Below are 13770 nucleotides of genomic sequence, written 5' to 3' on the forward strand. Positions count from 1 at the left end.
TTACCCTTGATCGACGTGGATGGCATTTTAACAGCTACACCACCACAACCCTGACAGCATCCCCAAGGCATCTTCCCAAGGCCTAAACAAAGTGACATTCTGTAATGCGGCAAAATTGCAAACAGCAAAGTCCTCGCTTTAATTCAAACATATTAAAGAAAAACCGTACGATGCATGCAATGATGTATTTAGTTGCTGAATTCTGTGCTGTTAACAACACACATTTTTGCCTTTTTTTCCCTGCATTTCCACAAACAATTGCTCAAAGCACCCAAAGTGCTTGGAAATAAGATGAATCCCTGAAGAAGTCATGAACACAAAAATAAAAACATGGAGGTACTCCTCTAACAAGATGCCAGACTCTGGCAAACGCATGTACTAGAAGCACTGGGAATAGCAGACAAAATTTTAAACAGTAACATTTAACTCAAGAGTGGTCTGACTGAACAGTACTCAGAGAAGGATTTTGGATGAGATTTGAAAAATTATCTCAATCAACAGGAGGTGGGAAAAAAAATAAAAATGTATTCACCCCTTTCGATAATCCCATCCTTCCCCTTTAGAAGAACAGTCAGAGCAGAAAGAAAATGAAAACCTGTTGAGCTGCGGTGAGAGGAGTAAATAAGGAGCTTTTCTCCACCCAATGCCACCACTGCTCTGTGCAACAAAGCATACTGACTAACCAACTCTCAAGGAGCAACAGGAAACTTCTCCAAGGACCTCAGAAGTAGTGTGTGCTCAGGATGCACTCCATAAACCCCTACGTGATGAAAGGGGACCCGGCAAGATGATGTGGCCATTGTCTGCAGTAGCACACCAAACAATGTTGAGGGCATGCTCCCCAGCACTCAGGCAAACTGGCACAGCATGGACACGTGCAATTAAGCTACCAGGGCTGGCTGCATTCCCACTGCCTACTGAGCATTCCCAGTGTCCCTGGCCCACACCAATTCACAAGCCACGACCTGGAGGTGCTTTGAGAACACCAGTGGATCAGAGCCAGAATGGAGCAAAGGAAAATTCTAAAAACTAAACAGAACAAGCAACTGAGTTCCAGTCCTTGTGATGTGGAAGAGACAGCCTCCGCAACCATCTTCCACAAGGTTTGGGAACAGTGATGTCACCCAAGTCCTTCAGCCCATTGTATAAACGTCAAACTGCAGGAAAAATTCCATCAACCAGATGGAGGGAACATGCATTCTGCACAGATTAATTTAAAAGCGTTAGTACTGAGAAAATTTAAGGGTACATTTTCTGCTGAAATCTACGGGAACAGTTAGGCTATGCTGGGTGCTCTTATAAAATTTAAACCTACCGTGTTTCAGGATGGTGAAGTTATGCGTACTGCCAGTATGACCATTTGGACATCTTGACATAAATGCGTGTTTAGTCACACACACAGAGTAGAGTTGGGAACACAGTATTACCTGGATCACAATTACCCCACGCGGGTCCTTCCCATTACAAATTACAGTCTTGGAAAATAAAAGCAGCAGCAGGGGAAAAGAAGAAAGACAATTTACCAGAAACACAAGAGAGGCCTGCGATAGGGGAGGATTCCATTTTAGTTAAAAGAAGGGCGTTTTATTTCTTAATTATTTTTTAACATTCCAGGTTTATTCAAAAGACATTATTCTGCAGGCATGTATCTTACAGGTCTTAAGACTGATAAAACACTAGGAATAATGTGATAATCCTAGCAAATGAAGACAAGGCTAAAATCATACCAGAGTGATTGTTTTTTTTTCTTTTAATAAAATTTTGGACATTTCAATCTCATTTTTAATACTGGCCAAAGCCATTCATGCCTAGAGCATTTGGAATAGTCCATTAAAGAAACAAAACTTGACAAGATGCAAATGGCAGACTACACTTGATTTCTGCAACTGATGGCAAAAGCTGCTGGGGAAGTATCTGTACACTTTAAAAATGTTACATCAGTGACGAATGGAATATTGTGCTTTAATACTTTGCTTGAAAAGTCTCTTTATCCAACATGAAGTCAGCAAATCTCTGCTGGAGTTCTTTTTCTCTCTCCTGCTGTCGCTGCACATCTTCCTTCAGACACTGAAAGGAAAACAGAATTAAGCAACCAGTCAGTTCTTCCAATAGTCACACCCATGAATATCTTTAGCAAAGGTTTTACTTTACTTACTTCAGAGGAAGGGGTCAGAACTAAGACAGGAGACTGCTAAAATTACTTATTTTAAATATAAATGCAAAACAGAGTAGTTGATGTAGAGTATCAAGGATCACAGTTATCTTACTTCAAATATAAGGTATCTTACCCTGATTTTGACAGTAGTTAATATCAAATGCTTCAAAAAGAGAGATTTCAAACTGGAAACTTGCTACAAGCACTGCATTGCATTTAACAGTTATCCATGGATTCTTCTTCCACGAGTTTGTTCAAAACCTTTTTTGGGTAACATTCCCAATTAACTCAGCATCCTGCAACAATGCCTTCCACAGGCCTTCTTCCCCTAACGACACAGCACATGAGGAGAACTACTCCTTGTTCCAAACCTGCCAGCTGCTAGGTCACTTGATCTCCCTTCAGTCTTGTAGCAGAAGACACCATAAATGTATTCTGAATATTAGCCCTGAGTAAAGTGCCATTTACTAAAACCAAGTGCTGTTAGTAGCTCTCAAGCTATTTAATACATTTTTACTGTTAACTTTTACTAAATCAATTAATCACTTCTGAGTTTGTAAACACATCTATTGGTATTTCCAAACAGTCTTCACAAAATCAGTATTAAGAACTGATATATTTTATCTTTTTTACAGCAAGTGCTCGAGAAGATTTGAGACTCAACGGAACCCTCTCTTCCAGAAGAAAGAAAAATTAAAAGAAAAATTGTGCTCGGACGAGCACCTATTTCTTGGAAAGCAAACCTGGCACTGGCTCAAGACTAGGACTGAGTCTTGGTCGAGGGTTGCCTTGGTAGCTGAATAAAGCAGAGAAGAATATCCTGGAGATACTTAAACTAAGAACAGCGGCTCTGAGTCACGGCTTTCAGGCATCCCCGGACACCTATTTCTGCTAGTTCTGGGCTGCAGGTAAGGCTGCTTAAGAGAAAGAGATATCTTCCTCCTCAAAGCCATGCCAACCAGTTAGAGGCTGGTAAAGCAGGTGCTGTTATTCAGGAGCAATGGTCCAGATCACACATACACACATTTTCAGCCCACAACAGGGCTGCAGGCAAAGGGCCTTAACACTGAGGATGGCTCAAAAGTATAATTACAGAACAACTGCTCAGCTTCTGAAACTGAGAGCCATGTTGAAAGCCACTACTGAAATGGTGTTATTGTACTGATTTCTAGAGGTCCAGCCATCTGCAAGGCTGACAACAACATGGCTTCAGGGAAGAATACAATCAACGTGAAAAGAAAGGAGAAACTCCTGTAGTATATACCGGCATTTGGCCCATTGACTTTAAGGAAGGCGGCTTTACACAAGTTTCAGATCTATGCTATGTTCTAACAGTAATTAAAAACAAAATGAGCCAAATTAAGATAGATATGGAACTTCTGCTGATATGCATTGCAGAAGATTAATAAAATAAACCACATGAGGAAATAAACCAAAAACAAAGTTAAAGAACACACTAGTAGATTAGTCCCAGCCTGTAATATGTCACAGAATCTTTGACATCGAAGGGAACGGCAGAAGAGTCTGGTAATAGCAAAAGCATAATTTAAAAAAGACCATTAAAAACTTGATACAAACTCAGGCTGTGAACCTCAGAGCCCATGCACTCTAAAAACTTCTTTTCCACAAAGTGCCTGTATTTGACCTAAGGTCAAATTACGTTTAGGAATCTCACCTCCAGTCTCCGTGGGATTGCAGCATCTTCATGTTTCTTAAGTTCCTCAAACGTACGTAGCTCCAGATGTGCCTGTTCAATTTGGTCCCACAAATCATTCAGTTGTTTGATGAGGCCCATTGCTCGAGACTGATAACCACCAAGCAAGATCTTCAGCTTCTTCTCCATCTTGGCAGCCCTCTTTGCTTCAGTTGTCATGTGACCTCTGTTTATCTGTCAGAGGGAACACAAGATTTTTTTTTTATTTACCCAGAAATCAAAAGTTAAAAAAAAAAAAAGTAAAGCTGTATCTGTGGATCTGTGGAACTGTATAAAGTTGATTGAGTTCTTTGCTTTCTATTAAAAAAAAAAAAATCAAACCGCACATTTTACAACAACCTACGTTTCCACATTAAAACCTTTACAATGTAAGCACATTATTCCAGGGGTAAAGTCCACTAGCCAAAACAGGGGGGATGACACACCATATAGAATCACAGAATGGTTTAGGTTGGAAGAGACTTTAAATATCATCTTGTTTCAACCCCCTGCCATGGGCAGGGTCACTCCCATTAGACCAGGTTGCTCAAAGCCCCATCCAGCCTGGCCTTGAACACCTCCAGGGATGGGGCATCTACAACTTCCCTGGGCAACCTGGGCCAGTGCCTCACCACACTCAGAGTGAAAAATTTCTTCCTGATCTCTAATCTAAATCTACCCTCCTTTAGTTCGAAACCATTACCCCTTGTCCTATCACTACACGCCCTTGCAAAAAGTCCCTCTCCAGCTTTCTTGTAGGCCCCTGAGTACAGCTTTATAGACAGGAATTGTTGCAGTTGCTGAGCTAAGCAAGCAGCCAAATCACGTGATAGCTTGCTACGCCACATCCCACTTATACAGGAGATGTTCTTTGCCTTAGTAAAGGAAAACTAAATAAAGGTATTATGTTCCTCCTTTTCAAAATTCTATTCTTAGTCTGCACAAACAGCCACATCTTTCAATCCTTCTGGCTATCCCACCAAGATTCATCTAAATCATATTCATAAAGTCGGAAACCTTAAGGCAGCTCTGAATCTGTGTCTCTTGCAGAGAACCATAATGAAAACATTTAAAGCGGTTTGACTGGCAAACGAATGGCAATGTTGGGGCATGGAAGCACTGCAAGGAACAGCAGAAGGACTATTAAAATGGCAACTACATCTTATCACCCATCTGCATTCACTTTCTCAGGACAGCAATATCAGGAAACAAAGGACTACAACTAAATCCTGATAACTCACAGAGGTGGGACAGGATAGAGACACCAACTACTCTCTGCTTCTAAAAGGTATGAAAGGCAAATAAAAAAAAACCCACCCCCCCAAAAAAACAGAAAAAAAACCCATGGTCACCATCCTGAGAAGAACCCGGGTGCCACGATGAGAACTCAACGGGTGGTAACACTTCATTCCTGCTGTCATCATAAAGCATCCTAGAAAGACTGCTTGGATTTAGATGTCTCAGTAGCTGAATGCTGGACAGATTACTTGAGTAAGCATTCAAAGTTGCATTGGATGGGGCTTTAAGCACCTTAATCTAGTGAAAGATGCCCCTGCCTATGGCAGAGGGGTTGGACAAGATGAAGGCGCTACAGAGGGATCTGGACAGGCTGGACTGATGGCCTGAGGCCAATGGCATGAGGTTCAACAAGGTCAAGTGCCGGGTCCTGCAGCTGGATCACAACAACCCCATGCATTGCTACAAGCTTGGGGAAGAGTGGCTGGAAAGCTGCCCGGCAGAAAAGGACCTCGGGGTGTTGGTCGACCGCTGGCTGAATATGAGCCAGCAGTGTGCCCAGGTGGCCAAGAAGGCCAAGAGCATCCTGGCCCACATCAGGAATAGCGTGGCCAGCAGGAATAGCGCAGTGATCGTTTCCCTGTATTTGGCTGCACTTTGAGTACTGTGTTCAGTTTTGGGCCCCTCACTACAAGAAAGACATTGAGGTGCTGGAGTGTGTCCAGAGAAGGGCAACAAAGCTGGTGAGGGGTCTGGAGCACAAGTCTTATGAGGAGCGGCTGAGGGAACTGGGGGTGTTCAGCCTGGAGAAAAGGAGTCTGAGGGGAGACCTTATTGCTCTCTACAACTACCTGAAAGGAGGTTGTAGCGAGGAGGGGGTGTGTGTGTGTCAGTCTCTTCTCCCATGCAACAAGTGACAGGACAAGAGGAAATGGCCTCAAGTTGCACCAGGGGAGGTTTAGATTGGATATTATGAAAAATTTCTTCACCGAAAGGGTTGTCAAGCACTGGAACAGGCTGCCCAGGGAAGTGGTGGAGTCGTCATCCCTGGAGGTATTTAAAAGATGGGTAGACGTGGTGCTGAGGGACATGGTTTAGTGGTTGACTTGGCAGTGTTAGGTTAATGGTTGGACTCGATCTTAAAGGTCTTCTCCAACATAAGTGATTCTATGATTCTATGATCTTTAAAGGTCCCTTCCAACCCAAACTTTCCCATGATTATGTGTCTTCGTGTTTGTAGGCACGTGAGTGCCAGACTGCAAACAAATGAAAATGGCTTTGTCTTAAAACAAAGTAACCTCATCTATCTGTAAGACCCCCCATTCAGCTTTACTACATTGCCATAATGTTGCAATATTATTCCCTCCCATGCCCTACCAAAAACCTGGAGCTCCCCGGTGGCCTCTCAAGTAACACTACTTTTGTGCAGGGCTTTTCCCTTAGGGATCTCACAGCAAGAAGGTAAAATTATCTTTAGCTAGCAGACAAATATTGAGATAGGACAATGAATCAGCTGCCTAAAGGTCAGCAGCAAAAGCCAGATGCAAAACCCCACAGGTTACAAACCAATAGTGTACACAACAGATACGACGAAGTGATGAGATTAAAATGTGGTATCAAAACCACAAAGCAATTGGCATGTTAGACATGAAGCTCTCCTGCTGTATCGTTCCAGTAAGCGCTACCTGGTGCGCCCTGGATTTATAAATCTTAGTTTCCCCAAAGTTGTCCAGGTCAGTCCTCTAAAACCATAATCCAGACATAATCCATAAACAGACAAGTAATACAAATTACAAAATTCTGCCAACTGGGACACAATGCAAATAAACAAGCATATTCCTGTTAACGTGTTATAAATGTTTTAAATAACACTTATAAATAGCAAAGCTAACAGAAGCCTTTGTGTATTTTTATACATGTATTCAGCAGGGCAAAATTAAATGAGCAGTAAAAGCATGAAATAGCCATCAGCATTTTTAAAGCCTGATAGATGGCAAAGAAATCTTTAACACTGAATCACAAACCAGCAAATAACAGAGGACTATACCACTGAGCAAAACTGTGGAGAGGAGTAGCATTTCACATCTCTAAATATGGACATAAGTGTCCTGGTTGGGACTTTTTAATGCTACTTCCTTTAAAAAAATAATAAAAGAACACCTTTTTTTCAGAAAGCATTGCGTGAAAGATGCCAAACTCAACAAAAAAGGAATCAGGCTTCTCAGATTTTGATTTTTGCCACAGTTAAAGATATATTAGTGCAGGAGATGAACAAAAATGTGTAAGTTTTCTCATTTTTGTTAAAATATAAAAGCCCATCTCGGAACCAGAGTGGCTGAATCGCCTATCCTTGCCTCGCTTCTTTAAAAATCAAAACTTTGCTGGTGAAAGTTCTTACATACGAAGGAATTACCACTGATCAACCAAGAAGTAGAAGCTTTTCACTGCTCTGAACCCTATGATTACCCAAGACACCATCTTTTACCAGTGAAACAAAACTCCATTGGGAAGGAACTAGTTTCTGATCTATCCTGTACAGTGATGACCACAGTCAGCCAGACAGCCCCAGCCACTAGGACTAGCGCAGCCATCGCAGTCTTACACGCCAAGCCGTTGCAAAGGGCATTTCATCCACCTTTCAACCATCCAACTTTATTAATGTACACTCTATTACACAGCTGCATGTTTCCGTAAAACGCCCTACACCCCTTAACAATTTATTCACTCATTTAGAACAGTTTTAGTAGGTGGTGCAGAGATAAACAAAGTGAATGGTCAGGGGAGCAAACTGTTAATGGGTGAGCGAAAAAGAAATTTGACTTTCTGAGCTGTCTAGTTTGCTCCTGGGGAGAGAGATGCAGACTGCTATGTTTTTCAGATTCTGTTTGCAATGTAGACTTAAGTTATGCCCAAGGTGCTTTAAGCATACAGAAAGGCGCCTCTTTTTCAATATTTATATAAATATAGAGAAAATTAAATAAATAGATTAGGGATTTGTGAGGATACTCTCTGATGGAAAAGTATGAAAGCTTTAAATGTCTTCACTGGTAAATAATATGCTATTACTGCAACAACAAATACAGCTGTGCGGTAAATGAACTATTTTCCAATTACTGTTTCTTGGATGAAAAACCTGTGTTGAGAGCCACTGACATTTAGAGATCATGGAATAGATGGATGCATAGGCAAACAGAATTCTGTCTGTAACAGAAGTCTAATGTAACAAAGATCAGTTGTCCCATGTTGTTTCACAGCATTACAGACAACGCAGCGTCTGGAGCCTGGTGTGAAATGAAACTTCAATCAGAATGACACTTTTCTAGAACAGGTTAAAAAAAGACTATTTTGAAAAGTTCCACTATTTTGTCGCCCCAAGTGAAGACCTGTCAACAACCTCATTTTCTAATACAATGGTAAACACCGGCTATCTGAGGACATGAAATACAGTTATAAACACTATGTCCACCATACAGAAAAGAGACTGGATGAGGGCATTGCAGTCAGAAGTCCTGGATTATCTGCATGCTCTAAGTAACCCCAGTAGCACTGGCAGAACTGGGCTGCTCTTGCACTTTTACACACTCCAGCTGGGATCCACTTTGCTTGGCTTTAGACATCAACACTTGAGCTTGTCACCCGAGGTCTTTTCATAATCAGGAGAGAAACTGGCAACTCTAGGGCATGGCTCATCTGATCCAGGGCCTCAGAACAAGGCTAAGCACGCCACTGAAGTGCTCTTCACTAAGATGGGAGCACAGACTGTTTGCTCAGACACCGTTACCTAAGGTCAGGTGGATGACTCCCACCCTGAGTGTGTACTATTTTAATGTATGAGATATAATAAAGCATTGTTTTTTTCTCCAAGAAAAAGCAAAGTCAGTTCAACTCTAATGCTTATTATAGTATCAGACACTGATACTGACTCTTGAAGTTTTCAGACAATGAGAACTGGACTTAGTATTTCCGAGTTGTTCTGGATATAGATCCTTACTTTAACTACTAGAGCTCCTTAGATTGTATACTGCTATTCAGCCCTTGCTTTTCTACTCAGTTCCTTGCCTATCTTGGATTACCATAGGCTTCACTGTTGTAAAACGAAAAATAAGAAAAGAGAAAAAAAAAAAAAAAAAAAAAGAAAAAAGCCTCCCAAGTATCTAAACCCAGAAATAACAGCCCTTTCTTCGTTCTATGCTTATAGAGAGAAATGTGAACACTCACCACCTTTCCTCTTCCCTCCCAACTACAAGATTTTAGGACCTACTAGGAAAAGGTCAAAAGTAGGTCTCAGCTTTTGTAACAAATACTATTTATTAAAAATTGCTGACTGCTGCATTAATGCCAACAACTGCATATAATTTTAGTTCAAGCTTCGTAAAATTTTAAGGCTCAGATACCAAGCTAAAAATTCCAAGCAGTTATGAAGAGGTATGTTTAAACAGTAGTCTACATTATTTGCTTAAAGCTAAGAAATAGATTTCAGCAAAATCTGACAACCATTTCCCCCCTTAACCTAGCAGAAAACGTAAAGACATTTGAAAGATTTCTCCACTTAGTTATTTATTTTGTACTGCTCCTTGGCCGGCTTTGGTTCCGCTGACTTTTGCACCAGCTATAGCAAAATGAGAACAGCATGTACAGACATAGGGTAAAATGATCTATGATGTTAGGGCAAGTGTGAGAGCCCCATTCCATCCCAAACCTCTTAGGTAAAAGCCTTCCCTCATGCCTAGCAGAGTTGTGTTCAGTTTTCAATACTACACTAGAGATCCAAAAAGAAACCAAAACAGAGCAACAGACATAACCAGAGGTTTATAAAACATGATCTAGAAAAGGAAACTGACTGAAAAAACAGGGGGTATTTTTGTTTCTTCTCCATCTAACAAAAAAAGAGAAAGTGAAGAAAGACGCAACAACATGTTTTAAATATCCCAAAGATCATTGTGAAAAATTAGTCTGTTCTTATGTCCACTCAGAAAGGAAGAGGGATTTAAATTTGGCAAGGAAAGTTTAGATAGGAGGTTAGTTGTAAGGTTTAACTAAGGACAACAAAGAACAGGGAAAGATGGCTTATGAGAGCAAATATCCACTGGGAAAGATTTGAGAGAAATCAACCCCGAGGAAGGAAGGGCTCAAGTGCCTTCAAAACTGCATTTTCATAATTCCTCATCTCACTAAGTCTATTGAGGATACCCCTCTTCAGTTCAAAGGGTTGTTTTTCACTGTACTCTCCATTAAATGTGAAGCTTTTGGTAAGCCCTAAACAGCATTAAGCTCTCTTGTCTTCTAATTGATCTTCTTAATCATGCCTGATGGATAAAAAACATGGAAGAAAAACGGCCGCATGTTCTTACCAGAGCCATAGTAAAAAGTAAACCAACTGGTTCTGTGACCTCAGAGAATCAACATATCATCATAAAGCTGCTTTGCTCGCGCAGAGAAATCTTCTGCCAGCTTCAGCTACGCTGGCTGAATAAGTTACTCTTGGAACCTATATAGGACTACTCCAAATGTTACTATAACTTCCTTCCTTCCTCACCTCTGCCCCACAAGTGGCCCTCCCATACTCAATTCTGCTGGCAGGAGCTGGATTAACTTAATTTAAATAGTAGGGTTTGTGAACTTGCCTGATTTTGGCTCAGTCAGCCAGAGTGTCTGGAATGAGACAATGCACGCTAAGATGACAGCCTTCTGCTCAACGCCAGGTTACACCAGCGTTTCAAACCACCCCAGAGACATCAACGACTAAAACTAGAGCATCCTCTGTGCATGTTTAGGTGATCTGCCCTTACAAATTTGATGGTGCGCTCTGCAACAGCACATTTTTAAACAAAAATTCATTAATTGCTTTATTTAAAAATATTTTTCTGTTTCCATGCTCTTGGAAAGAGCTCTCCGTTTTTTTTGTCTTGAAACACTGTTTCATCTGTCTAAAGTTTAACCAGGCAAAAGCCCTGTAAAGCCTGTCTCCTACCTACGAGCTGGTAAAAAACGTAACTGTTATCTCTGCTGGAAAGTGAGGCTTGGGGTTACTAGCAAAGAAAAAATTGCATTTCCAGTGTGGAACTATATGGCTTAATCTATCAAACTGAAACCACTCCATGGCTTGAAGCAATTTCAGCACTCCGATAAAGATGATGCTTACTTAACGTACCAGGGGGTATGACGATCATTAAGAAAAGGTGCTGATCAGAGTTGACTGGGATCACAGTTTTTCATGGAAAGATTCAGTCATAGGTGACCCTCAAATTAAGGCACCACTCATACGCAACTTCACAACTGAAACTAGACCAAATGTTCAAAGCTTGCATGGGAATATAAAGTTATCTTTCCCCAATTTAACAGGGCAGCCATAAACTCCCATGCTGTACCTTATTATGTAGATCATGTATCATCACAACTTACAGATACCTGCAGAAGGCTATTCTCTCCACTCACAGTCAAAACTAACAACCCAAGAGCAATCTCCATGTAAACTATGTTTCAGAAATTCTGACAATTTGCCTTCAAAGGTCGTAACACAAGCTGGTAGGACTGTTACATAAAGACAGTACAGGGTACATCAAAAGCAAGTCTTCCCACAGAAGTTCATAGCATCCAATTATCTACACCTAGAATAATCCAGAAAGTTACCGGATATGCTAGCAGTCACTGCTGATCTACAATGATCTCATTAAAGCCCACTTTGAATATTTTTATTTGGGAATTGCTTCTAAGACTAGCAGTGTTATCAGTGTACCCATATATCACAGTAGAAATACATCTAGAAGAGCACAGTTTAAGAAGAAAAACAAATAATTTATTTTTACTATGCTTTTCTGAAAAATCTCTACCTCTCCCTGGGAAAAAAAAAAATACAGTAAGATCACAGACAGCAACAACTACCTCAGGCTAACAGCTTTGATTAACTAAGCAAACACGCCTTACTGCTGTGTCTGACGAGATAATACAGCAGCAAGCACAGTGTAATTACCTTCAAAAACTATCACTGCAAACCCAGAGTTCTTGGACTGGTCTCTTCCAGAGAAGAGGCGTACAATCTTGTGGAAGCTCAGGCAATAAACAAGTTAGCAAACAGCGTGGCTCCCACTCAATACATAGCAGAAGCCCCATGTTGAGCTTGCAGCAGTCACGAGTACTATTCCAGCAGCTACTGTAACACAAGGGTAAATGAAGCAAATTACTGTGTGAGCAGCAACTCACGCTTGCCCAACATTCACGGGTTCTGACACTGCTTCACATGAGGACAGGCTTTAAAGAGCATCAGGTCTGCAAATGAGGTAGCTTCCAGCAAAAGACCACATCAATTCATACTCTTCTCTGTCCAAACACAATTTTCAACAGCGACGGTGTGCAAAGGCCTTTTGCAATGAAGAGGTTTGTCAATGCTGAACTTTATTTCTAAGCACATAAATTCCCATTATGAACTACATTTCCAAACGTGAAACCTGATTTCACCAAACACCACAGAGGAAATCAATGGCTTTAGACATGAAGGGAAAAAACCTCCCACTAGACCAACAGCAACTGGCCAAACAAAAAGTAACTGCTATGCAGTCTAAGCTTATTTTTAAAGAACTTTTTTCATTGCTCATTTCCAATGTTTTGGCACATCCTGGACTAAGGACGAGCAGAAAAAGTCATTTTACTATAAAAAAAAGTTATCCCCCTCCCCCCCCAAATTATGACTTTAGAAGAAAGGCTAACACAACGGTCCAATCTGAAGACAAATTTCAGACTTATAGGCAAGATCACAGAAATAAGAATACAAAGAAACCTCCAGCGTTCATCTACTTCCTTCCAAAAGTCCCAAAGTCAGTCCATAGTAAGAGAAACGGTGTAAAATCAACTAGTAGCATTTTCTTCTGAAAAGTAGTGTTTAACAGCCAAAGTGCAGCTCTGTTTCCCAAAGCTTTCAACTGGCAATCTGGGAAATATTGCTTTAAGAGTTGACTAGTCACATTTGAATAAAACTAGAACTGCTTTCCTCCTTCCTGCTCACAGTGATGAAGATTTTGGGCTGGGGGGCTGCTAACTGAAAATGTAATTTGTGGGGAAAACCAGGGATGTAATAAGTTAATTCACCTAAAGGACAGTAAACAATGGTGTGTTTTGGTTTGTTTTTTTTTTTTTTCCAGACTTCTAACACACAAAGATACAAAGCTGCAGCTCAACTCAAGAGGCTGTAAATGGAAGAGACAACTACTTTCCCGGTAGTACAAGTACACTTAAAGATTTAGCAGTTTTAGTGATTTTCAGTCACAGGTCTACAAGTGCTTTGCAAACAAAACTGCAGAGCCCCATAAGGTAGACATTACTCCTTAAGGTAGACATTACTCCTTTTCTAGTGACAGACGAAACAAGTGAGACATTAAGACCTAGTTTTGTTTCACTGATCTGAGGTGCTCTAGGTGCCTCTGTAATAAAAAGAGAAAAACAGGAAACTCGAGAGGGAAATTCAACTCTTAAATGGGCCAAGCTGCTCTCAAGGGGTGCCTCGGTCTCTACCAGAAACAAAAGGCGCCTAAGGCAACTGCAGCTTTGTTTTAGTTAGGAGGCTAAAATAAGGTGTATCAAATCTGCGCTCATGGGACTTGCTCAAAAACAGGCAATAAATACTCACCTGCACTAGAAAGAAAACACAAGATTTCTGGCTAAATCCGTTTATCTTCCCTGGCATGTTTTTTCT

The 13770-nt window shown here is 40.9% G+C and overlaps 1 protein-coding gene across 1 annotated transcript in view; it reads right to left on the reverse strand.

The window, feature by feature from the left end:
- Positions 1-1941: 1941 nt before the first annotated feature.
- CDC5L (cell division cycle 5 like) overlaps positions 1942-13770 on the reverse strand; it is a 36131-nt gene continuing 24302 nt past the window's right edge. The window contains exons 15-16 of the mRNA XM_082480450.1: positions 3831-4043; positions 1942-2067 (exon numbers count right to left, since the gene is read on the reverse strand). Coding sequence (XP_082336576.1) covers positions 1963-2067; positions 3831-4043 — 318 coding nt within the window. The 3' untranslated portion in view covers positions 1942-1962. The remainder of the gene's footprint in view (positions 2068-3830; positions 4044-13770) is intronic.

Source organism: Vanellus vanellus (assembly GCF_965231255.1).
Source record: "Vanellus vanellus genome assembly, chromosome: 3".
NCBI classification, from domain to species: domain Eukaryota; kingdom Metazoa; phylum Chordata; class Aves; order Charadriiformes; family Charadriidae; genus Vanellus; species Vanellus vanellus.